The 23760-nt window shown below is 43.1% G+C and overlaps 2 protein-coding genes across 5 annotated transcripts; one reads left to right on the top strand and one right to left on the bottom strand.

The window, feature by feature from the left end:
* Positions 1–1298: 1298 nt before the first annotated feature.
* Positions 1299–16232, bottom strand: pms1 (PMS1 homolog 1, mismatch repair system component). 2 transcript variants are annotated; one of them, XM_079357021.1, is made up of 13 exons: positions 16146–16232; positions 14957–15101; positions 14687–14869; positions 14472–14574; positions 13061–13224; positions 10154–10270; positions 8208–8330; positions 7966–8112; positions 6429–7219; positions 3405–3872; positions 3139–3269; positions 1602–1762; positions 1299–1513 (listed from the first exon to the last, which is right to left on the bottom strand). In XM_079357021.1, the coding sequence occupies exons 2-13, from the start codon at positions 15086–15088 to the stop codon at positions 1313–1315; spliced, it is 2721 nt and encodes a 906-aa protein (XP_079213147.1). In that variant the 5' UTR covers positions 15089–15101; positions 16146–16232; the 3' UTR covers positions 1299–1312. The 2 variants fall into 2 exon arrangements, with proteins under 2 accessions (XP_079213147.1, XP_079213148.1); XM_079357022.1 differs by having other exon boundaries at positions 3440–3872.
* Positions 16233–17423: 1191 nt separating this feature from the next.
* ormdl1 (ORMDL sphingolipid biosynthesis regulator 1) lies at positions 17424–22960 on the top strand. 3 transcript variants are annotated; one of them, XM_079358481.1, is made up of 4 exons: positions 17424–17563; positions 19343–19522; positions 20469–20620; positions 22058–22960. In XM_079358481.1, the coding sequence occupies exons 2-4, from the start codon at positions 19349–19351 to the stop codon at positions 22191–22193; spliced, it is 462 nt and encodes a 153-aa protein (XP_079214607.1). In that variant the 5' UTR covers positions 17424–17563; positions 19343–19348; the 3' UTR covers positions 22194–22960. The 3 variants fall into 3 exon arrangements, with proteins under 3 accessions (XP_079214607.1, XP_079214606.1, XP_079214608.1); XM_079358480.1 differs by having other exon boundaries at positions 17425–17567; XM_079358482.1 differs by lacking the exon at positions 17424–17563 and adding an exon at positions 17574–18023.
* The last annotated feature ends 800 nt before the right edge of the window (positions 22961–23760 follow it).

The raw sequence follows: 23760 nt of genomic DNA, 5'->3' as shown, positions 1-23760 counted from the left end.
GGCCGAGCAGCTGGCACTAATGGGCTCTAAAGAATTATGGGTAGAAGCTGGCAGGGTGGACATCTTTGGCTGCAGCACGCCAATTTTCGTTCCGATGGTGCCACAATGAGGAAAGTGAGATACTCTGGCCTGAAATCAAGTCAGAGAGTCGGATGTCACTACACAGGTGGACACTGTTGTTGTTAATCCAAGAACATGCAAAGCAAGAAATCAATCTACAAAACAAAATCATTAGATATGTAATTCAAACGGATAAAGAGAGCCAATCCATGTTTGTAGTAGATCACTGCCACTCGTGCTGTGATAACAATGTGGGGACCAGTGAATGTGTTCATGTTTCAACAGCATGTCAGCATATATTTGATTTAGACAGCTAATCCTGATACTGCACAAGTTCATCTTCTTGGTTATTTTTTTATGAGGAAGCTGTAATACGTTTTTATTTTGCAAAGAATCTGCTGACACATTGAATAGTTTTTACTGTGGAAACTCCATGAAAGTTAAAAGTAACACGCACCTTCTTCGGAGATATTTTTAAAGGTTTATTTTTCTGCCTTTTTATGCTTTTATTGCCGAGATATGGACGGTGGATAGAGTCAGAAATCAAAGAGAGAAAGTGGGGACTGACGTGTCTGTCAGATTTGAACCCAGGACGCCCGCTTAAAGGACTACAGCCTGTGTTGCACACACTAACCACAAGGCCACCAGCGCCCCAGATAAGACTAAATTACACAATAGAGGACATTTTAGGAAGGAATTAAAATGTTTTTTAATGTAGGAAAACTGATATTTTAACAAATAACTTTATCTAACACAAATATTAAATTTATTAAATGCATAAATTAATAGCTTCGCTGCATGTGCTGTCAGTAATGCCAGCTATCGAATCCTAAGTGTTCACAGTCTGGAGAATTGTTATTTTTGTTTTGCTTTGTCACCTTGTCTATTTAATTTTGGTTTCAGCACATTTAAGGCAACAAGTAAACTTCATTTCTTATCCAGATTATTCCTCGCTGCTACGAGAGCACGACCCGTTTACTTTCCTCATCGAGACTCTCTGAGACCTTCAGCGGACTCGAACCTGCATCCTTCCCTCAACTCTTAGTGCAGCTACACGTGTCTTTTGTTGCTCTGTGAGAAAACCAGGTGTGTAAGTGTTGATCACAGAGGATTTATAAAATAATAAAGCAAGAAGTCGGAATGAATAATAATGCATCTAAAATGGTGAATGTCTCAGATGAGTGACATGCTTGATTGAGATGTGCACAAAATAGATTTTTATTTGAGGTTCTCTTTGAATCAGCTCAGTGTCTTACAGCCCTAAAGGCCCGAGCAGAGCTTTAGCTTCCTGGTCCGTCGACGGGATGTCGGTAAGGTGATGGAGAAAAGGTCGTCCGTGGATGCAGGTCTGGTTTCTCTCCCCGAGCTGCTCTTCCATCCGTAGGAGGGTTTCCTCCACATCCTCCCTGGATAAATTTGTAGGCAACTGGCGTGCAAGTCGTACGGCTTCACCCTGTGGGGAGAAAATGTCCCCCTTCAGATATTTAATAAAACAAACAAACTCAGTCTACAGTACTGATGATATAATCTGCGTCTCTCACTTGAAGGTAATTTGTGACTTTGAGAGGCCGGCACTCTTGCACAGTCTGGGCCTTCCTGTGAAGAACTGCAGTCAGGATCTCCCTGAGGTCCTCTACACCGAGGAAAGGCACGCAGTCTGCCATCGCTGTCACTTCCAGATGTCTCTCTGCTGACGCGAGGCCTGGCCAAAACAAGCAGAAAACAAGGATTAATATACTCCAGACGCTACTACTATCTCCAGGAAAGAATAATAAATAAATATTGTGGTTAACGGCTGGACTGATGACCAAGTCAAACAAGCCAAGAGCCAAATGGAGTGTTAAATGACTAATAGAAACCCCAGCAGACTGGAAGGAAGTTGTCTTGTAGGGTGGAAGAATAATTGCCTCTCATTTCTCGAGGAAATACTGCAAATCTTTCACAATTTATATTTCTGATTCATGACTTTGGAAGCAAAATGAAAACAGAAAGGTATGAATAAAAACCTGCAGAAGACGAGACATTTATAACATTTCTCAAATATTTCTGTGCTGGTTTAAAAGCAACAAAATAAAAGTGCATCTAACACTATTCGAGCTGCTTTATCAAATCAATGTAAATAAATCAAACAATGGTAAGAAAAGCAGGAACTGTGCAGTGAAACCATCTCGTACACGCTGCTGCCTTCAGTCTCACGCACACCCACCGAGGCTGGCACTGCCAAATGAAAAATTCCTCGAATAACTTAAAGGGCAGCCATTCTCATCACCTGCACGCTGGGGTACGAACCCACTGTGAGACCACTTTGTCAGGCCGAGAGCCAATGTCAACTGAGGTGAACAACTCCAGCAACACTCACAGGGCACCGCTGTTTACCCTTTAACAGAGAAATCAATAATGAAGAAGAAGAGGGAGGAAGCAAGTCTCACTGGGAGAGCTATTCAACTTCACTGTCACAGTGTTGTAATAATAATAATAATAATAATACATTTTATTTACTTTTCATTCAACTCAAAGACACTAAAGTTGGTTTAAAAAGACAGAAATGAAACAATAAGGACAAAAAAACAGCAACATTACACATACGATGAAGAGGCAGAGCAAACATCACAATCATACATTAAAACTTTCATGTAACTTTCATGACCTTTATCTTTGGTTGTATTTATAAGAAGTTCAATCAGTAAATCATCACTTTCAGAACTATAAATGGAGCCTCAGAAAAACTTAACGACTTTTTTCTTATGAATGAAAAGATAAAAAAAAATGCTCTGTCCTTTGTTAAATATCCCGTACGAGCAGGTCGACTTATTAAAGGTCACATATTATACAAAATGCACTTTATTGTGTTTTTCTGAACTTGCAGAATGTGCACTTTGTTTTTTCTCTCCATAAATGTGGAATCATTTACAACAAACTCGCATTGTTGACACGTTTGTTTCTTTTGGACAAATTAAGCCGATGATTTCAGAGGTTCAAGGTTACGACAGAATACATAAATGAAGACTACCGTTGGTCCACGGGGGGCGCCATAATCAACGAAACATTACATTTTCTCACAGCTGCTTTTTAATGTACCTGGAGTGAGTTTGATTTTGAACCCGTTGGCCACCAGCCTGGGATCGGAGAAATGAGCTCCTCCATTCAGATCGGGGTTTTGTTTCTCCATGTTGCACAAAGCCTCGGTATACTCGGCTCCTCCCAGGTTCCTGTAAAAGACGGACAGGAGAGATGCAACCAGTGTATTTTATGATCATAAACAAAGCTTAAAAGTAATCAGGGAATACATAAAGAGCATAACTGTGAGGGTGCGTGATGCTGGTGAGGGCTGAATGATACGTTACCCATCTGTTAAGTGTATAGGGTTCTGCAGACTCACTGCTGGAAGTATATTATTCTCTAGAAGTCTCTTAAACAGCAAGGCCTCCTCCACTCGAAATGGGTTTAACAACATGAGCCTCTGACCACATAAAATGACCCAGGCGCTCTGAGAGGCCAGCCGGTTTACAAGACGGAGGCCCCGCGGCACTGCGTCGCTCTGGGATGAAAGGCGCTGAAGCTGCAGCCGAAGGGCAGCCACACTGCAGGGGAGGGGCTGCGACGGCTTCGGCGCAGGATTCCTCGCCTTCTTCTGAGGCTGTGCAGAGAACAGCTCGTCCAGCAGCTGCTGGTTGGACTGCGGAGCTTTACGTTTGTGGCCCTGCGCTTGGCCTCTCTGGAGGATCCTGCTCGTCTCTTTGGGACCTTCGACGCAGGCCAGCTTGGTGCGCTGGTCGTGCTGGTCCAGGTGTTTTTTAGCCCGCTCTTCATACCTGCAGGATTCAACAGAGTCCTTCTGAGTTAACCCAACAGCAACCAGTGTAGTTTTCAAATAAATTAGACTGAATTACAGGAGCCCAACTAACGTGTTACCATGGCAATGACTTGTTTTTATGGCCCTCTGATGAGTCTTTCAGGTTATCTAGCTAACATGTACGGATCGAATACTGACGGGCAGCAGGGGATTTGTAGTTTCTGTATTTCAAAGTACCATCTTTAAGCTCAAATTAGCCGGTTAAAGACTGATGAAATGGAATATTAAACTTCCGTTTTAAAACTTGTGAAAGGTCTTTTTTTTTTTCCTTCTTTGTTTTGTCTGTTCTAACATGCGGTGGTGGTTTTACAGTCTGTTTGGGCTCTCGGCATTAATCAGTTCTGAAAGACATCACCATCAGGTCTGCCAGTGTCCACACGCTTACTCCTCTTTTTTCTCTCCTGACGACGGATGATCCCTCTTCTTCTTTCTTTGGTTTTCACAGATGTGACGCCTGCCGTGATGTCAGAGGAGGTTTCCTTCTGTCTTTGCCCACCGCTTTAGTTTAAGTCTGTGAGCCCTCAGGGGCCCCCTACTGATCTGGGGCCCCGAGCAGTCGCCTGCCTTGCCTCTTGACAAGCAGCGCCTCTGGTTACACGATCGGAGCGAGACATGTGACCAAAGATCTTCACAGGACTTGAACGCTCCCTGACACTTACGGTCTGGTCAATCTTTAGAAGCTAAGTTGAACACTTACAAACATGTATGTTAAACATGTTCTGTGTAGCAAAGCTGCTTCGCCTCCATCTGCTGATGTTACTAAAGAAGTTTAAACACGGAGCAGAGCGGCGTTCGCTCAACATGTCGAGATCATGAAGTGTGCGTTTATATTTCTATAAGGTGCGTTCCTCAGCAATACAGAGATTTGCCGACTCATGTTTCCACGGCTCTTCATGTGTGAAGCATTAAGGGCTGACACTTCAGCACCCCAGTATTCAAATAACCTGTTGGGTGAACTTGTGTAAGTGTAATTCCTAGAAGTGCTGTGCCACTTAACGGTGGCTGTGAGAGCAGCCGAGTCCTCGCCACGTCTTATTTCATGTTTCAGACAGCCGCACAGAGAGGCCGGATCCTAAACAGATGTCTTTTTCCATACACGCTTCCATACCTTATATAAGGCCCCGGGCCACTGCTGATGCACACTTTCCAGCTTTGTAATGACTTTATAGTGGTATGCATGCAGTCATCAGCACAGTAAGGTGATGTTGTTCCAGCAGCTCACAAGTCTGTACTCTCTTTAATGATGACATCTGGATGGATTTAAAGGTGACTATACTTCCACACTGCACGGTTCATTGTTTTATTTAGGATTTGTGAGCTCAGGTGTGAAGAATGACGTGTAAATGATCACCTTGATTTATCCGTCTTTGTTTTTGTTTTTTTAAAGAAGTTCACTCCTGTCTTTCCTTCACTGATTTGGGTCATTTGTCTTTTGACCTTGATGGCGTAAGCGAAGGTCAAACACTCGTGTGTTTCATGTGTGATAAAACACAGGATGTCACAATACCAGATTTGTCAACGACAACACTTTTCCTTTTTTGAAATCAAAAGATATCAGTACCTGTTTTAAAACCACCTGAAAACGATAGAAGCCATGGCAACAAGTTTTTATTTGTATCCCATTTAGACCTGATGAGAAGTGTCATAAGGTAAACATGAGCGCAAAGGAACTTTTAATTTACAGTTAAAGCCGATAGTTTATCTATCTGATATTAAAATCCTTTTTCTTAAAGTCTCTGAACATTCATCGATCATCGATCATCACGGCGATTGTTCGGTTTATCACGCGCAGTGAAAAGTTTGAGCACCTTATTCTGCAACGTGAAAACTTCATGTTTAGGTTCAGATTTCTAGTTGGAACAGAGAAATGAATGGAGGCAATACATCAGACAGTATCTACTCATTTCTCAGCGTGGTTACCATGACAACTGTTTTAACGATGGGTGACTTTTTCAATTTGTTGAAAGGAAAACATTTATTTCCACTCATCTTTATGACTGATCCAGACGTTTCAGACACTTGGGACATTTGTTGACTCCAGCTTCTGAAATGTATATGACTCCTTTTCACTTCTGACCTCTCTCTCTTTTTAATAATAATAAATAAATGTGTATTTTTATTTTTATCTTCAGATATCGTCTTGACCTTACAGTTGATATTTTCAATTCTTGTGAAAGTCAGTCCATCGACCAGATCTAAACTGGTCGAGGGACGGATGTCTGCATGGTGAACAATAATCAACCGTGACGCTTCGATTGTTTTTTTCTGGAGTCGTCAAATATCAGACTCGTGTATATAAATCACAGTCAGATAATAAAGGAGATTTCATGGTTACTGATTCCTCTCGTACTGCAGGGATTGTTACGGTCCAGAACACGGTTGTCTGGAAATTAGAAACGCAGCTCGTATCAACAAAAACATACAACTGACAGGTCAGACATTCCCCCGTCTCTCTCACCGCAAATAACAAGAAATGGAAACGAGTGGTTGGAAAGGTGAAGGTCTGGAAACTCACTTCTTACGTTCTTCCTCCCTCAGATTTTTCCACCTCTCCTGCACGGTGACGCTGATATCCTGCAGGCTGGCTGTGGGTTTCTCCCTCAGGACCTCCGCTCTGACCTCCTTCTCGAACAGGGCAGCAGGAGACAGCGGCGCCCTCATGGCGCGGTTGCTGATCAGGTCGTAGGCAGTCAGAGCGGCCCGCTTCTCAGTTATGGCGTTGATGGTCTTTTTGTCTGAGCTGCTCTCAGCCTTCGCCTCAGCCGAGTCAGAGAGATCAGCCTTTGTGGGTCGATGGATTTGAACCGGCTGCAGAGGGTCTCCTGATACCGGGTCAGTCAGAACCGTCCCTCGGCTCCAGTCCTCAGCTGATAACTGATCATTGTTCGTGTCTGAGCCGGACATGTTACGGTCCTCGAGTCTCTCGGGGGATCTGATGGCTGAATCGGTCTGAGTGAAGCTCTGATCCTCATACAGAGAAAAGTTGGGCTCAAGCTCGACTGGGATCTGGTTTATGATCCAGTCCTCGACCACGGAGGATGAGGAGCTGCTGTTTGAGGCCTGGCAGTGGAGTGCAGAATCACTTCTGACAGCTGCGTCGCTATGTTCAGGTGTTTCTTTGATGAAGTTACCGTTGTGGTTGGTGACCCTCTGTTCATTGTCTGATCGTGAAGGATCGGTGTGCGAAGGATTGAGTGGCGAGGGAGACGCCTCCTGCCCACGCTGCTTCTCCACCTGGGGCTCAACGCTTGGCCGATAACCGTACAGAGACACCAGGAAGGCCTCGACCGCAGTCAGCACGGCTTCCTAAACATCAGAGGTGGTTAGCTACAGCAAGGTTTGAACATGGTGGACGCAATCAGTACCAGGTGCTTTAAACACACGGCCGGCAGGGGGCGAGTCTGTTAGTTATGGAAACAAAGCCTTTCTATTCCAAACCAGATCATGAATAAAAGCCTATGAATAAAATCTATTTTATTTTTGTGTAAATGATTGGACCTTTGACTCCAATGTCGGCACTCGGCACGAGTTTTGAACCAATCACACGCCTCCCTGCTCGTTCTCTACGCCATGCGTGCACGAGGCCGCACTCCCAGCACGAGCTGAGGTCCACTCCTGAACCTTGATTCTCGTGCATGTAAGTGAGGGGGCGTGGCTTTAGAGGGAGCACAGAGGGGGGCGTGGCTTTAGAGGGAGTACAGGGGGGAGGGCGTGGCTTTAGAGGGAGCACAGAGGGGGGCGTGGCTTTAGAGGGCGCACAGAGCCCCCCCCCCCCCGTGCTCCCTCTAAAGCCACTTCCCCCCTCCGATGCAGATGAAGCACTGAGGGAATGCTACTTTTAAAGATCAATAATCCTTCCTTTAAAAGCGGAGTAGTAGTTTATGGCAGCCTGACAACGAGCATAAGCAAGAAGCAACCCTGCTTTTCAAGTGTGGTCACTTCCCATTAAAAAAAACAACATCCACTCAGTCAAATGCTGCTTTTTGAGGCTTTAAAAAAGAAGTCCAGTCTCTCATACGTGATCTTTGGTCTCATTTGAAACACGAGGATACCTTGTCCTGAAGAAGAACCTGGGTCTTGTCCGGCGTCAGGTTGACGTCCACTGCGGAAGGTGAAACTGTGACTTTCAGCATCAGGGTGGGATAGCGGTTTCTGGCTGAGTCATCAGGATACTGAGCGGCGTAGTGTCGTCGTAGCAACTGGTGACGGATGCAACATCATCATCATGTTAAAACACACACAGGAGCATTCAGTGAGTAAACTCTGCCGTGCTGAATCGTCAAAGCGACCCTACCTTCATCAACTCTTTGTGGTGCACAGGCCGGTTGTTGATGGATATAAACGTTCTGTCGGGGTTCGAGGAGCTCGTTAAGGAGTAATCGGCTCCAGCCTTTGGGAAAAAGCCTTCTAAAAGAATCTGAAACAAAGACAGAGTGACAACAACGTTAATCATGCAGAAATGTCTGAACATCAATTAAGATGGCTGTTGCCATGGTAACGTACCGGGAGTGTTTGGACAGCTGATCATGAAACTTTACATGTCTGATGAATTCATCTGGTAAAATGAAGCCATCAATCCCGATTCAAACGCTCGCTCTCTGCGTCAGTCACGTAACGATGATGTTCGTCTACGTTTCCGACGAAGCCGACACGACAACTCTGCTGCACTCTTCATGAAAGTGAACATTTAAAAAAAAAAAAAAAGAGAAAGATCCTGAAACAAACCCAGCCGGCTGCTGTTTGACATTTTGCCTCTCCTACACACACGACGACCCTTCACCTAGAATCTGGCCTGAGGCAGTTCTCATGAACCAAAAGTGATGACTCAGCATCGTGAACAACTGCACTTAAACCTCCATTATACATGTGAGCTTGTAAGAAATTATAGACAGCTATTAATGTTCTACAGATTGCAAGTGAAGTAAGCATGCTTTTTTCCCCCCTCGTGGCCTCGGGCTCATTATTAGCAGCAACGCCAACGAACTTAATAAATGAACTGCTGTTTCAGGTCGGGGCACATATGCTTCTCTCTATTTCTGCTCATTAGGGTCACTTTATGAGAGCACGAATGGCACCTCTGGCCCCAGAGGGCCGCGGGTATGCGTAGTCATGCTGCCAACAGCGAGTGTCACATTTTGTTCTGCAAAGAAACAACTCTCCCAGAGCGAGGCCCCGGCGAGATTATCAACCTGGTTCCCTTGATCACCGAGCTTTTGGGCTTGGGGACAAAGAGGAGAAAAGTTCTCTTTCATTGCTACAGGGAGTCAGAGGAAAAGGTGAAAGGCCGTTCTCATAACCGGGCACCAAAACGCAGCCGCAAAATAACAACAACAAAGAGGAAAAGGAGAGAGAAACAGGGTGAAAAGGGCTGCTCCACATCCGTCAGACAAGATTAGTTTGGAGCCTGGCAGCAGGTACGAGCCACATGACACCTACCGTGACCAAGCAGAAAGTTACCGCTCGACGGTAATTCAACTGCAATCAGCAAAACAAAGCTTAGCTAACAAAAATCACTCACTGTTCATCAGAAAAGAACTCAAGGGAAAAGGGCAAGTGAATAGTTGGCAAACCACCAGCTGACCACATTCGCTGGCTTCAGACCAGGCGTTCGTGATGAAGCCATTAGCTCACGGTCAAGTATAACGTGCAGGCTCTCATCTGCTCTGCCCGCGCTTAAAGAGCGTTTAATGTACTACCCATAGACGAGGCAGTCGTCTCACTATCCTACAACAGACAAGAGACAAGCTTGTGTGTCTGCCTTTTATAAAGTGAGGCGTTTTAATGGCTCCGAACTGGAGGCCGAAGCGACCTGGGAGCCACAGTTTGAGAGCAAAGAGTGCAAGGTGTGAGCACGAGGGGAAACTAAGGGCTCGGTGCCAGCTCAGCCGAGCTACGTGCTCGTCCATCAGAGTGCATCGCGCTCCCTCTTCACATTCACGGCGTCCTTCGTTAGCGTGCTTAGATGTGACTTTGTCCAGCTGAGAAGTGAAAAAGGTGAAACAATAAACAACTACGGGAAGAGAAATCTGAACACATGAGCCCGACATACTAAATAACTTACCTTCCAGTGAGGCTGCATTAATTATCTCCTTCTGGCTCATCTTGCATGTGAAATGAGTTTTTGATGATGTACATGAATGACTAAAGTAAAGCTGCTGACAAAGATCTAAATATCTTCTTCAACCTTTGAAAATAAAAAACACCCGACTTCATTTCTCTGCATTTTTCCCCTCAGCTCACCTCCGGTTGCTCTTGGCGATGGTGGCATGGGACCAGGTTGGCGACGGTGCTGGATCCCAGCGTGGCAATGAGGGCACTTCTGTGATCGGCCACCTTGGCTTTCTGCCAAAGCACCACCTGCAACCAAACGACAGCCGTCAACCTCCACGCCTCCACGTCAGGACGAGCACGCCGAACAAACACCTGTTCTGATGGTAAGTGGGCCACGAAGCCACCGAGATGAAATCTTTCATTTCGGCCAAGAGGTTCATCTGGAGAAAGTCAGCGAACACACGGACGCTTCAAAGTACAGAAAAGGCCTTTAAAATAAAATAATGTGAAGACAACAACAACAACTGAAAGGTTTTATTTTTACACAATACAACTTTAAATCTTAAAGAAGAACAGACTTTAAATTCATGATTCATGTCTTTATATTTAACTGATGTGATGTCAGGAATTGGTCAGATCAAATATTTAAGATGCAAACAATTCTGACACGCACGCACGCACGCACACACACACACACACACACGTGGGATTTTTGGCGTTTCTGTCCATCAGTGAATATATCTCCTGGGTGTTGATTTCTCAGAGCATGCACTCTGTTCAGAGTATGTCTCAGCTATTAAATACGCAATTTGGCACATGCAAACAGATCACTCCTGTAAACAGTTCCTGAAGAAGCTGTGAAACACGACACAGGACGAACGGCAGAGCTGGAGGGTGAAGGATAGGGACAACTGAGTGCTGAGAGTACAAAACGCCTTCTTTCCCCTCCCTGTGAGAGCACCAAACCGACTTCTATGAAACGTATATCGCCGAGGGCTTCGGCCTCTCTGTGACCTCCAGCACCTATACACTCCTGTGTACAAACTGGCTGCAGCCTGAAACACAATCTGGGGTTAAGTCGGCAGCTGTGTTCAGCAGCTTACTCAGGCGTCATAATCATCCAAATCAGAGTTCACAGTCAGACATATTTATGTTGGAAGCACCTGACAGCTACGCTTAGCCTCGGTGGGAAAGGCCATACGGACTGAAATGTCTAATTGCTAAATAATTTCACTGCCGATTAAACGAATGTTATTATGTAAATTCATGGAATCCAACATAAAATAGTTGGTATAATGCAGCGCTGTAACATCCTGGGGACAGGCGGTAAAAGAGATCTTACACGACTGACCTGCAAACAGCGTAAGAAATACATCAGGCAGGTGCTTATTCTATACTTCAGAGTCAGTTTGAGCTCTTTCAGGGCGCCGGAGCAGAAGACTAAAGACTGTCGGCCATGTTTATCCAGCGTGCAATGTCAAAGAGCATGCAGGTCACGTGCACTACTTTTGCACATTTCTGTTCTCGATAATGTCCTCTGATATTTTGTCATTTTTTGTGAAGTCTGATTTGCTCCAGCTGTCCCCCTGTTGGTCAATGAAGAAGATCTACATGTGAATCTGTGTGTTGTTATTCACTCAGAAGACGTGAAGTCAGTCTCATCTTCTCAAAGTGACGACGAATCAGAAAGAGCCGAGCACGTCTGGTTTGTGTGTTTGTTTGTTTAGTTGAGCTTCTTCTGTGAGAAACTTCATCCAACCACAAAGTTGTTAAATGACTCTTTCCATCTGCTGAATGGAACCTTTTTTTTTTTTTTTTTAAAGTTTAGTAGGAAACAATAATGACGGGACTTTTCATGGAGTGGTTATAATGAGGTCAGTAAAAAGTTGCAGACGTGTGAAACGTCCCGTCTTTGCAACATGTGAAATATTGTGTTTGTTAAAGACTCTGTGTCAGATGGACTCACAGCTCGGCTCTTTACAAACCTTTTCTCTAAATATCACACAGAGAGATTTTTTGATATTTGTGTTTTACCTCCAGATGACTCCGAGCGTCTTCGTGTCGTTGCTCACAGCGTCACGACGGCAAATTAAATCATTTTCTTCAGGGCTCGCTCCTGTTTTTTTTTTTTTTTTTTACTTCTTTAGTGATTGAAGTTATTTTTCTAACTCTTCCTCTTTTTACATTTCAGCAACACGATGATAAATCAATAATTACTGACAGACACATTTTTCAATTACAGCACATTTCACTTGAGCAGACTTCTTAAAAAGATCAGCAGAGCTTTAAGTCAGATCTGAAGACTTCGTGTCCCAGATAAATCAGAACGATGTTTACTCATTCAGAAAATAAACGGACGAACACTTAATTCAGCTTTCCCAATGTGCTGTGTAACATGGCTGTTCTTAAAGTCAAATGTTTATATTCATATGTTATAATAAGTGTTAAAAAGCTGCTGTGTGAGATGTTGTTGCACGTAGTTCAAAGGTCAGATGAATGCATGCTGCCTGCTGGTGATACAGAGACAACAAGTCCTGATCTGAAGGAAAATCTATTTAATAAACCAATGAAGCGAGTTCCACTTGTCCTCACTAAACCACACACACATCAGGTTTAAAAACTACACACCGACGTTGTGATCAGACAGTCCGACACTGGAGCACGACTGTCTGATCACAGCTGGTTTGATAAAGGCCGAGTGTTTCTTAAAGTGCTGTAAAGAGTCACATGGTCTCCATCACACACAACGACCAGCAGAGTGAGCGACGGACCAAACATAATAATTAAGGTTAGAAACATCAGGTATATCTACAGCAGGAGAGCGAGTCACCTCAGGAATAATACAGGTATCATGTCAATAAAGCTCCTGATCAAACAGGCGTCCTCTGTGCTGTCACATGTTACAGTGATTTAAAAAAAGGTTTGCATACATGCTGCACTCCATTAACATACAGCATGTCAACAGAAAGTGATTCTGAAGACAGAGACGCTGGAAGAGTTATTTCAAGACTAATGAGGCCACCTAGTGGTCTCAGCGAGGCGAGGACGTTTGTGTGAATTAAACAGCCGTCTGAAAGGTGCAGAGGAGAAACTGACCTTGTTGTGAATGAGCGTGAGTCTCAGCTCAGGTTTGAGCACAGCGTAGGCCGTCAGCAGCTCCTGCACTTTCTTCAGCTCCTCTTTGCACTTTTTGCTCGAGGAATAGTACTGACGTCTCACCGGAAGATTCTTAAAGAGCTTCAGGACGCTCACCGTGGTGCCTGCAAAACACAAGAAGAGTCAAACGGCTTTTTGACGAAGGGTGAAGGATGGTGAACCTTTGGTGCTGTTTTTTTGGGGGGGTCTTTATTTGAGAGACAGGACAGCGGAGAGAGTCGGAAATCGGGGAGTGATTTACGGCAAACGAGCTGAAGGAGCGGATCCAAACTCAGACTGCCACCAGGACACTCGTACTGTAACAATCTTACATCATTAAAACTTTGACTCAACCTGAACATCAACAAATTAAATAGTCTATTTCACTGATCTTCTCACTGACATACCTTTTTGAGAATAGCATAGAATAGAATGCCTTTATTGTCCCATTTACTGCCCCATCCCCGCTGCGCTTATCCATCACTTTTTTTCGAGCACGGACAAACCGGTCCCGGATGGCCTTCCATTTCTTTTGACACACATCTATGTCGGCACCGAGGGCAAGTCCAATCTGCCTCCAACTATTCAGGCAGGCATGTTTGTCCCAGTGGAGTGGCTGGGTGATATCATAAAGATGGTTATAATCACGAACCATATCCATCAAACGCTCCTCGAACATAGTGTCCTGTTCCGTCATTTTTAAAAAACCGCCTCCTATATGCACGCCAACCGCCAAACGTCCAGGGAAACCATAGAAACCAGCTACTGTATATGTTAAGCCCACGAGCGCCTCTGGCGGGACTGACGATACTGCAACTTGCGGACGCGTAGTTGTACCTCGCGCAATTTGGTGCGACCACCAACGCCAGGTGCGCAAGTGCGTGTCCTGCGTTGTCGGCTGCGTATCTAACGTTGAGAACATTTCTGGCCTTACAGTGCACACACAAAAACAACAAGAGGAAAATAAAAGTGACTCTAGTTAAGGCAAGGTGGGATGTGTGTGGTACTGCAGGACTCATTTACAGTTAGCAGCTTAATACATTTGAAAGGATATAACAGAAATAACAGATTAGTTTCATCTCTTTCATCCAACAGCCAGAGAATCAAACCTCTCTACAAGATGTCCACACACAGCATGAGCTCACTGTGTACGAGTGACTTTATATTCTCACTCAGTGCATGAGACCAAACCTCGTGTTTAGACTCGTCTCAATCTGCCAATCAGATGAACACACTTACACAGTTAGTGTTACATATAAATAAAACTACTGTGCACAAAAACTGTGAAGTTCCACCTTTTAACCTCATCAAACATGCAGAACTTTCTGGCTTTTTTCTCACTATCAGGCTCATTTAATCACGCACGTCGCACCTTGACCCAAGTGAGACGGCTTCTGGGAAACGATCCCTCCCGTGAAGTTCAGGGTGTACTGAGTGCTGACGTCGTCCTCCTCTGTCTTTGTGATGACAGACACCTGAAGGGAACAATCACACGTCCGTTTTTCAAAACATTCATGTTTAAAAACTACATAAAAAAAAAAAAACTCAACTCTCAGGGTTAGGTTCAGTCATTTTAACACTTCTCACCTCTGCCACGGCACAGATGGAGCCCAGCGCCTCTCCTCTGAAGCCGTACGTCTCCAGACGCTCCAGGTCGTCGTGGCTGCAGATCTTTGAGGTATAATGTCTCACAGCCATCACTGGAGTGTCTGCAGCTTTGATGCCCTGTCCGTTATCACGCACTTCAACCCGGTCCAAACCATAGTTCTCCTGCAATGAGAAAACTCATTTATGAATGTAAGCACAAAGGAAGAGAATCCCTCAGTCCTGAGGTTTGTCTCCACTGTGAGTTTATACCAGTTTGATGTCGACGCTTGAAGCCCCAGCATCAAGAGAATTCTCCATCAACTCTTTCACCACATTGAGCACAGAGGTGATGACCTGAGAGCTGGACAGCAACCGCACGGTATCTGGAGGAAGCTGCTTCATGCTTTCAAACAGCCTGTTGAAGAAACGACTTGATTTAGTTTCAGACTTTGGAGAGATACTGAGTCACAGAGCGACACGATGACACGAGCGAGCCTTCAAACATGCTGAGGTTTTATGTGGTCACGCATACTGCAAAACCCCTCCATGATAAACTTAATTACATCAGGGTACAAGCAGTTAAAATTCAAAAGCATGTGTAATTATTTATATATACAATGAGAGGAGGACGATTATTGGTCTTAGTTTTGAAGTATTCGTTTTTTCGCATTACAAGAAAAAAGCAGAGCAGTAGAGAATAAAGTTGAAAAAAGTCAAAATGTTGAGTATTAAAACAGTATTAAAATTTAATTTTAATTATAAATTCAAAATTTCACTGAATCTTATATTTCAGCTTAATTCTGGACACTTCTTTATTCTTGAAGTCCTTAATGAAAAATAAATCCTCCTATCATGAAACACTTCTTTACTCCTTCACCTTAACAACAAACAATTCATAACCTGCACTTTCAATTTACCTGCAAATACAAAAAGCAGCTGCAGATTCTGTATTTACAGCACTTATTCATTTTAAAATAACAATAAAACAAGCACAGGAAGTTCCTCTAAAGTCATTCACTACTTTATATCCCACGTTTGATGTCTAAACTTATTGTTATTGATTTTCAACGGAAGAAAATGAAAAATGTACATTTTAAAAATACCAAATACCAGAGAAATAAATAAATATATGATCTCAGGTTATGATGCCCAATTTAAAATCACAATTAAAGCTGCTTGTATTAAATTGTGAGAATATTTCCTGTTTCTGTTTCTTCATAGATTTTTGTTATCTTCTTTGTTTTAGTACAAATAAAGATAAATGACAGTAGATATGTTTTAGGTTGTTAGACTTTACTAACATTAGCTAACATTAGCTCTGCACAGTTTCCAAACTAGTCAGACTTTCACACTTAAACCCTCAAAAAGCTGAAAACTAGCTCTCCTCGTTACAGAATCTTACTGAGATGAATGTTTGACATGAATAATAAATCCTTAAACAGCGAGGTTAGACACTGACCTGAGCAAAGCTTTCACTCTGCAACAACACGCAAGCCGGAAACGCGCGGATTTCCCGCCCCCCTTTACTGCACGCTGATTGGTTAGAAGGGACATGAGGGCGGAACCAGTACGAAACGAGAAAGTATGTAAACCCTGAGTAATGTCTTACAGGAACAACTTTTTGTCAGGCTGAAGATAAAAACAGTTTTCAGTGATTTAATCATAACAAACACATTATGTTCCAACTACTTACCTTAAATAGATACGTAGGCTATTTAAAACATTTAATTTAGGTAATTGTGTTTGCTGATCAACTTCTCTGGTTGGTGGGATGCAAGGGTGGATTACCGCAGTGGCCAAGACCCAAGGGCCCGAGGGCTCAGGGGCCCCTAAACCAGACACCCTCTGTTTGAAGTTGCTGTAAATAATTTTTAATAATCAAATAATCCACGTGCTCAGTAATTCATGTAAATAGTAGGGTCCAAAAAGTCCAACCAAAAATACTAAAGGAATATCCTGAATATAATTGGTCAGTTTAAATTTAAGTAATGTTTAAGTATTTTTATCATCATGGGCCCCTGAAGGGGACAACATTTGAAAAGGAGGTAGTAGACCATCTGTCTAGAGGAGTGTGGGGCGTGTGGAGTCCACACGCCCTATAATAATAACAATATATATATTAACGGCTTTATCCTTGTAAATGTTGGGATACGACTTTTTAACATTGGTCTCTTAAATAAATAAAGGACTTCAATCTTTTACATTTATGACTTTGATCTAATAATATCACACCTTACTTTAACTTTATTCAACTATTATTGCTTGTATCATCGTTTCATGCTGCCATAATACTTTGCCATAAAATGTTAGATTCAGAGAGAAATGTGGATAAGAGTTGTAATTTCTACATGTATATATATTTGGAAGAAATCTTTATGTAACCTATACAATACAGATAGTAGGAACAAGCAAACAGTCATTAATACAGAGAATTATACTGAAGTGGTTTTAGCAGCTTTCTTATTTTTATAATCCTAGTTTTCATGTAGTGTTTCGTTTCCTTACCAAAAGCAATAAAAGAAGGTTTAGTTACTAAATGTGGCTTTGTGAATATGAAATTTCACTAAAATGATCAACAAATTAATGAGGTATAGGTCTTTCTGTTTTCTACTTTTGTCGTCTTGGAAACCAAATAAAGTTGTATTTTCTGTAATAATTCACTCGAATCAATGTGTGTCATTTTATTTTCATCCTTTTTTTTTTTTATTGCTGCCTGAGAAGACAAAAAAAGGGGAGGCAATATTCTGCTGTGTCGATGTAACTTCGTCTACTTCCGGTCGGGTCAGGCTTTCTGCACACATCAACAAGGAGATAACCCATTTCTCTCCGTAGCAGCTGTTTCTATAAATACCTCCACCTGTGAGGCTGCAACGCTGGCTGTGTAAGTTCTACATGTTACATTTCTAGTTCACGTTTTCTGTTGACTGTAACGACACAGAGCAACTTGTATAGGCTGAATAGTGGTGTGTGTGTTTGTGTGTGTGTGTGTGTGAGCATGGTGTGTGTGTGTGTGTGTGAGAGCATGTGAAGGATCGTCTCATGTTTACAAAGCTGCTTCTCAAGTCTCGATGGACTTTAAAGAACAGATCACATCTAGATATAGATCTATACTCAGTCTGTTTGTCATCATGTTAACAGTCAGCTTTAAAGTAATCAGTAGTGTTATTATTATTGGTGTCAGATCAATCACACTTATTCTATGGACTCAGGGTCATAGTTGCAAAAACCTCCTACAAGTAATTGATCTTATGATCAGTTGTGTTATTAACTGCTTCTTCATGGTGCAACAATACATCTCTCAATATGTATCAAAGGAAGCATCCAGAATTCATGAGGGGTAAGTCAAATACTTGCCCTACTTGTGATGAGCAATGTTTCGCCTCATGTCAGGAGACTGATAATAATGTGATATTTCTTGTTGGAGAAGTTTTTTTTTTTTTTTTGGTTTAAAAAGTTCTTCACACAAGTTAAAAACAAATCACATAAAACCAAACAAATTAAGAAGACATGCGTATAAACACGAGAGCCGACGCCATACTCAAACAATCACAGCCATCAAGCAAAAAGAAAAACAACAAATGAAAGCAGGAAGCTCGAGGATTCATGCAACGACAAACAAACACACTCCTCAGTCACTGTGCTGTTGACTTTTATTTATTTGACTTTGGAAAATATCTTTATGTGAAATTGTCACCCTGCTGTCAAAATGTGAGCGTGGACTTCTTCTTGTGCGGGCATGAGCCAGGCTTTAGGGATTAAACACAAAGTCATTGTTGCCTTAAATGGATGCATCTTAAGCTCCTGTACGCTTTCTTTAATCGAGCCTGGCTGCTGAATATGTGCCAGAGGGCAAAGTGCGACCAGATAGTTTGTCTGCTATCACATCCAGACTTGCAGGAGGGACAAAGTGCTGAAACTGAACTTCGATATTTATCTTTAAATGAAGGTACACTGTGAAGAAAAGAAGACATCCTGTGCTTTTAGTAAGGCGGCGTGCAGTCAGCGGTTTGCTGTCACACGTTTGGAGGATTCAGAGCTTGTGTAACAAGTTTTCATAATGTCAAGTTAAGGAAATAAAGAAGCTGCACAAGCACACGTTTTAGACAGTTAACTGGTGATGTTGTGACGTGTCTGCTGGGACAGTGAGAGAGGACACAGAAGATACCCGAGTTTAATATCCTGATGCATTAACCCTTTCATGTCCACAGTTATGATGACACTCACAGCTGAGCAAAGAACGACTCATGGACGAGCGTAGAGCCCCCGACTTTAGCTTTGGTGAAATGCTTAGTCAGGGGTTTGCAGATCTTTATAAATCTACACACACACACACACACACACACACACACACACACACACACACACACACAGCCTGCACTCTTACAATCTTTCTTAAAGATAATGTTCTCTTTTTTTCTCGGTTCATTTGTGACATTTCGCAGACCTTCGGGCCATCTCACTGCAGGATTTCTCTTTGGTGTCGTCTCGGGGTTTTTTAATGTCAAAGATGAGGATTTTCACACAGATTACAGACGTCCAAATGTTTGCATCACACACGACACACATCATTATCACACAGTGAAGGCAGAAAGAACACACACACACACACACACACAGATGCTGTGCAGAATGTGAACATGTGTTTTCTGTCCTCAGACCAGAATGAACGTGGGTGTGGCACACAGCGAGGTGAACCCAAACACTCGGGTCATGAACAGTCGGGGGATCTGGTTGACCTATGCACTCGGTGTCGGCATACTTCACATTGTGCTCTTGAGCATTCCTTTCTTCAGCGTGCCGCTGGTGTGGACTCTCACCAACGTAATACACAACTTTGTAAGTTCCACTCTCACTCTGTCACTGCTGCTCACGGGGCCAAAGCCATGAACCACACCGAGCAGATGGAGGACAAATAACTTTTAGATAAATAAAGCGGTTTAGTGCCAGGGTGAATTTGAAAGTCAGCCGGAGTCTGCCGAGCCGAATGAATCTTGCATTAAGCAGCCAGGTGTCTGTTACCTTCAGCGCTGCCTGTTCTGTGTTTACTTATTCAGATAGCCTCTTTTTTGTTTGTTTATTTTTATCTATTTGATTTTGGCAGCCTGATGCATGACCTATCATGATCATTTCCTCTCTGCCCATGAAGTCTGTGGCAAAAAAAAAAACCTCTGACCTTTCATTGTTACCCAGCTGGCCTCCATAAAGAAACAAAGTCGATGTGTGTGACATCATGAAGTTGTGCAAGCTCGGAGCAGCTAACAAGCATTCTGTATCGCGGCCAATGCGGAAGGCTATTAACAGTAACCACCGAGGTCAACTATGGCCTTTTGTTTTCACACAATACAACAGCAGTGTGCTGATTATGAGCTGGAGGAATGCCAGTAGTTTAGTTTGATTACTTGGTCCCTCTGTAATGCAGGTTCTCCATATATAGCTGCATTCCTGTGTTTTGATTTGGCGGCATGTGTTTGGAAATGAGCCTCGACCCCAAGATAGAAAACCGAGTCATTCATCAGCGTCAACAACATCGACTATCTGATTTAAAAGCTCTGCAGATGCAGCCAAACCTCTCAGAGCGGCCCGCAGCGAGTGGTTTCACTCTCTCTCTCGAGTCAAACAGATGTTATCAGCACAAATCACTGAACCCTTCTACAAGTACTGGGTCACATTGTTGGCTGATTGGCCTTTTTTAAAATCCATTTTAAGAGAGCAGTCACATAATTCTGTCAGCATGAAATGCTCTTCTTCTTCCCAGGCGTCAGGATTGTTTTTGTCTCCACAGGGAATGTATGTGTTCATGCATGCGGTGAAAGGCACGCCCTTTGAGACCCCTGACCAAGGGAAAGCCAGACTTCTCACACACTGGGAACAGCTGGACTACGGAGTTCAGTTCACTTCCTCCAGAAAGTTCTTCACCATCTCTCCGATCATTCTGTACGTAAGAAAAATGCTACGATTCTGTTTTAATACTGACAGATTATTGAGAGCAGTTCACACTGACAGTCAGATGTGAAAAGGGCACGTCTTCATCATCCGATCATGGGTGCAGTATCACCTCGGAGTGATGCTGCGTGCACCATGCTCTCACTTCTCTCTACAGCTGTCCTGTCCAAGGAAGGCCCCAAAAATACAACTTATGAACATATGAATAATGACATAAAGGCCTGTGGTGATTATCAGCCACTTATTTAGGAAATGATGGAAATGAAATGGATTATTTTCAAACTCGTGTTTACACAAGAAAGTAATAAATGTAAGCCAACAAGTATAAACAGCAGTGTTTACACACTTGTATCTGAGGTGGGAAACTTTGGAAACCCTCGAAAGTAACTCCGTTTCTTTTCAGTTTCCACCTAAATAAAAAAAATAAATAAAACAAAGGCTAAACAGCTCCCCCAAACTGTGTGAGTGTGCTCTGCTTCCTCGCCATGTATGCTGCAGAACAGGGTTGTCGTTGCTAACCGTATCGAGCCGTCTTCCTCTGTCGTCCTCGTGCGACTCATCTGCCGCTCTACACAGAGACGTGAAGAGTGTGAGCAGGTGAGACGTTAAAGCATCGGAGCGTTTCATTGGGCCTGAATAAATAGATTGGACAGGTCGACCTTATGTCAGAGGATTGGGACTTAAAGGTTGCATTATTCCAGCTGGAAAGCTGCTATCAAAGAGGATTACATGCCAGTGGACTTGGTGCCAACGCTGCACTTTACAGTTACATGATAAAACATTTGAGTTAAAGCTGATCGAATGAGGAGGACTCTTTAGTGTTTTACATGTTGATAAATGGTGAATTCGACACCGCAGGTCACATTTACACATTCTCACACTGACTGTAAGAGTCCGCTAGTAACAAGTAACTAATCCCATTCATTCATACGAGTTCAGACACCAACGAAGAAGAGGGAGCAACTTGGAGTTAAGCGTCCTACCCAAGGACACACAGTTTGTGTGTCTTCTGTAGCTGGGGATCAAATAATAAAACAAAAAATAAAACAATCTTAAAACCACGATCAGAGGGCGCTGGGGGACTAGTGGTTAGTGTGCGCGCCCCGTGTACACATGCTGGAGTATTCCAGGCGGGCGGCTTGGGTTTGAATCTGACCTGTGGCTCCTTCTCTCTCTGACTCTACTCTCTGTCCCCTCTCTTCTAATAAAGGCACAAAAAGCCCAAAAATCCACCTTCAAAAAATGAAAATAACAACCACCGTATTCTCTGTCATAAACATTTCTGGCTGTCACACTTGTAGTTATTGTGATCTGTTGTCAACAGCTGGAGAAGTAAATGGATTCGTCATAGAAACGGAGATGATGACACTTGTAGTCCTTTTCTTTTCCTGCCTTCATTTCATCGATCCGTCTCTTTTCGCTCCTCAGATACTTCTTGGCGAGTTTCTACACGAAGTACGACACGACGCACTTCATCGTCAACACGGCTTCGCTTTTGAGCGTCCTGATCCCGAAGCTGCCGCAGCTCCACGGAGTCAGACTTTTCGGTATTAACAAGTATTGAGTGAGTGTGTGTGAAGCAGAGGTGAAGTCCTGCGTGGCGTGTGAACCAAGAAGTTGTACAGTTTGTGTAAAAGTCAGTGTTGTTGTTTCGATGCGTCGGGGTTCAGAAGAAACAGGATGCCATATGCATTACTAACTTAAGTGAATATTTAAGGATGTATTTTTGGCCTGCATGGACCCGGGCTGGCCCAGGCGTCGGTGAGGCTTTTCGGTTGACTTTATTTCTGTCTTTCCCTCCAGTTGTCATGGCAACACAGTGTGTGAGTACGAGTCCGTTTGTAGCCACAAAGATGTCCCCAGATGTATTTTTCAAAGATGTTTACTTATCGAGGGCGACTCGCTGTCAATCGGCACACTCTCATTTTGTAATGAGTGTCAAACGTGTTCATGCACGGTGGAAAGTAGAATCATTTCCTGTTTCTTTGCATGATGTCCTCAGTGTTTGAATCATTTTCCTATTTGTACGTCAATCAGAAAAGGGCAGGCTTTTTTCATTGTACAGTTTTTGTTGTGTGTGAATGTTTTGTGTCCTGTATGTAGAAACGAGACAAATAATTCTTGTCAGATTAAGTGTTTACTCGGAGAGGTCTGTGATGAACTTATATTCATGTAGCTGCTTTCTTTAGATTCTGACTTTTTTGGGGGTTTTTTTTATTTTGTTTATTATCAAGGCAGCGAGTCCTGCTTTGTTTGGCCGTAGCTCATAGTACTCCTGATATTTCTTGTTCTAAATCTTATTAAAACATCGGTGCCCTCCGAGTGCTCTCACTCTTTTGCCTGTTTCTTTGTGTTGAACCTTTTAGGGACTTAAAACTAAAGAGTTTGAGTCTTTACATGATCTAGTTGAACAGTGATTAGAGAATATTTCTCAACCTGCAAAAAAAAATAAAATAAGAGTAGTTCTCATGATCAGAGCTCAGCTGTCCCTACAGTTGACCTTTGACCTAAGAAGTAACACAGATAATCCTGACATTAACTCGAGTATTGAACACATGCAAGGAAGAACAGCAGTGATGACTCAGTGTCTTAAACTGCACAGGAACAATATAAATCTGGGCAACACATCAATAAGCGTGACCTTTATCAACACAACACTTCCTTTCCAACTTTTAAAACTCAACTTAGCCTAAAGATCAGATTATGACTACAAATAGACATCCTTCAATAAAAACAAGACGCTGTGATTAAACAGAGTTTGAATGATCCATGTCGGTCGGCTGTAAACAACTACTTCCTGTACAGAACTCGACGCGCGGATAATCGCCAACAAGCTAAACCAGTTTTAGAGTGCATTTGTTATGAACTGTTCGTATTGTTTGGTTATTGTAGGTGAAAGGTGATAACCGCTCTATGTGTGAAAAAACCTCATGCATTAAAAATAAATGTTCTCTGCAGCTGCGTCTCCGAGTGAGCGCAGCTGTTACGACGTGTGTTTAAATGGCTGCTGCTGTCTCTGCATCTACACATATAGTTGTACAATAATCAACTGCGAATAATGCGTCACCTCTCTGCAGGTTAATGCTGCTGAGAGCAACGTGAAGATAGATTACAATTTAGTTATTTCAAGA

This window comes from Symphodus melops (genome assembly GCF_947650265.1).
Source record: "Symphodus melops genome assembly, chromosome: 12".
In the NCBI taxonomy this organism is placed as follows: Eukaryota; Metazoa; Chordata; class Actinopteri; order Labriformes; family Labridae; genus Symphodus; species Symphodus melops.
Note: the sequence above shows the minus strand (reverse complement) of the source record. Positions and strands in the feature narration are given on the sequence as shown.

What these genes read in the sequence shown, in the direction of transcription:
- ormdl1 (XM_079358481.1), top strand. Translation starts at nt 19,349, where the DNA reads ATGAACGTGGGTGTGGCACACAGCGAGGTGAACCCAAACACTCGGGTC. An exon ending in CCAACGTAATACACAACTTT is followed by an intron (nt 19,523 to 20,468) that starts GTAAGTTCCACT and finishes TTGTCTCCACAG; the next exon opens with GGAATGTATGTGTTCATGCA. An exon ending in ACCATCTCTCCGATCATTCT is followed by an intron (nt 20,621 to 22,057) that starts GTACGTAAGAAA and finishes TTCGCTCCTCAG; the next exon opens with ATACTTCTTGGCGAGTTTCT.
- pms1 (XM_079357021.1), bottom strand. Translation starts at nt 15,088, where the DNA reads ATGAAGCAGCTTCCTCCAGATACCGTGCGGTTGCTGTCCAGCTCTCAG. An exon ending in CCATCTGTGCCGTGGCAGAG is followed by an intron (nt 14,575 to 14,686) that starts GTGAGAAGTGTT and finishes TGTTCCCTTCAG; the next exon opens with GTGTCTGTCATCACAAAGAC. An exon ending in TCACGCTCATTCACAACAAG is followed by an intron (nt 10,271 to 13,060) that starts GTCAGTTTCTCC and finishes GTTTGGTTGCAG; the next exon opens with GTGGTGCTTTGGCAGAAAGC.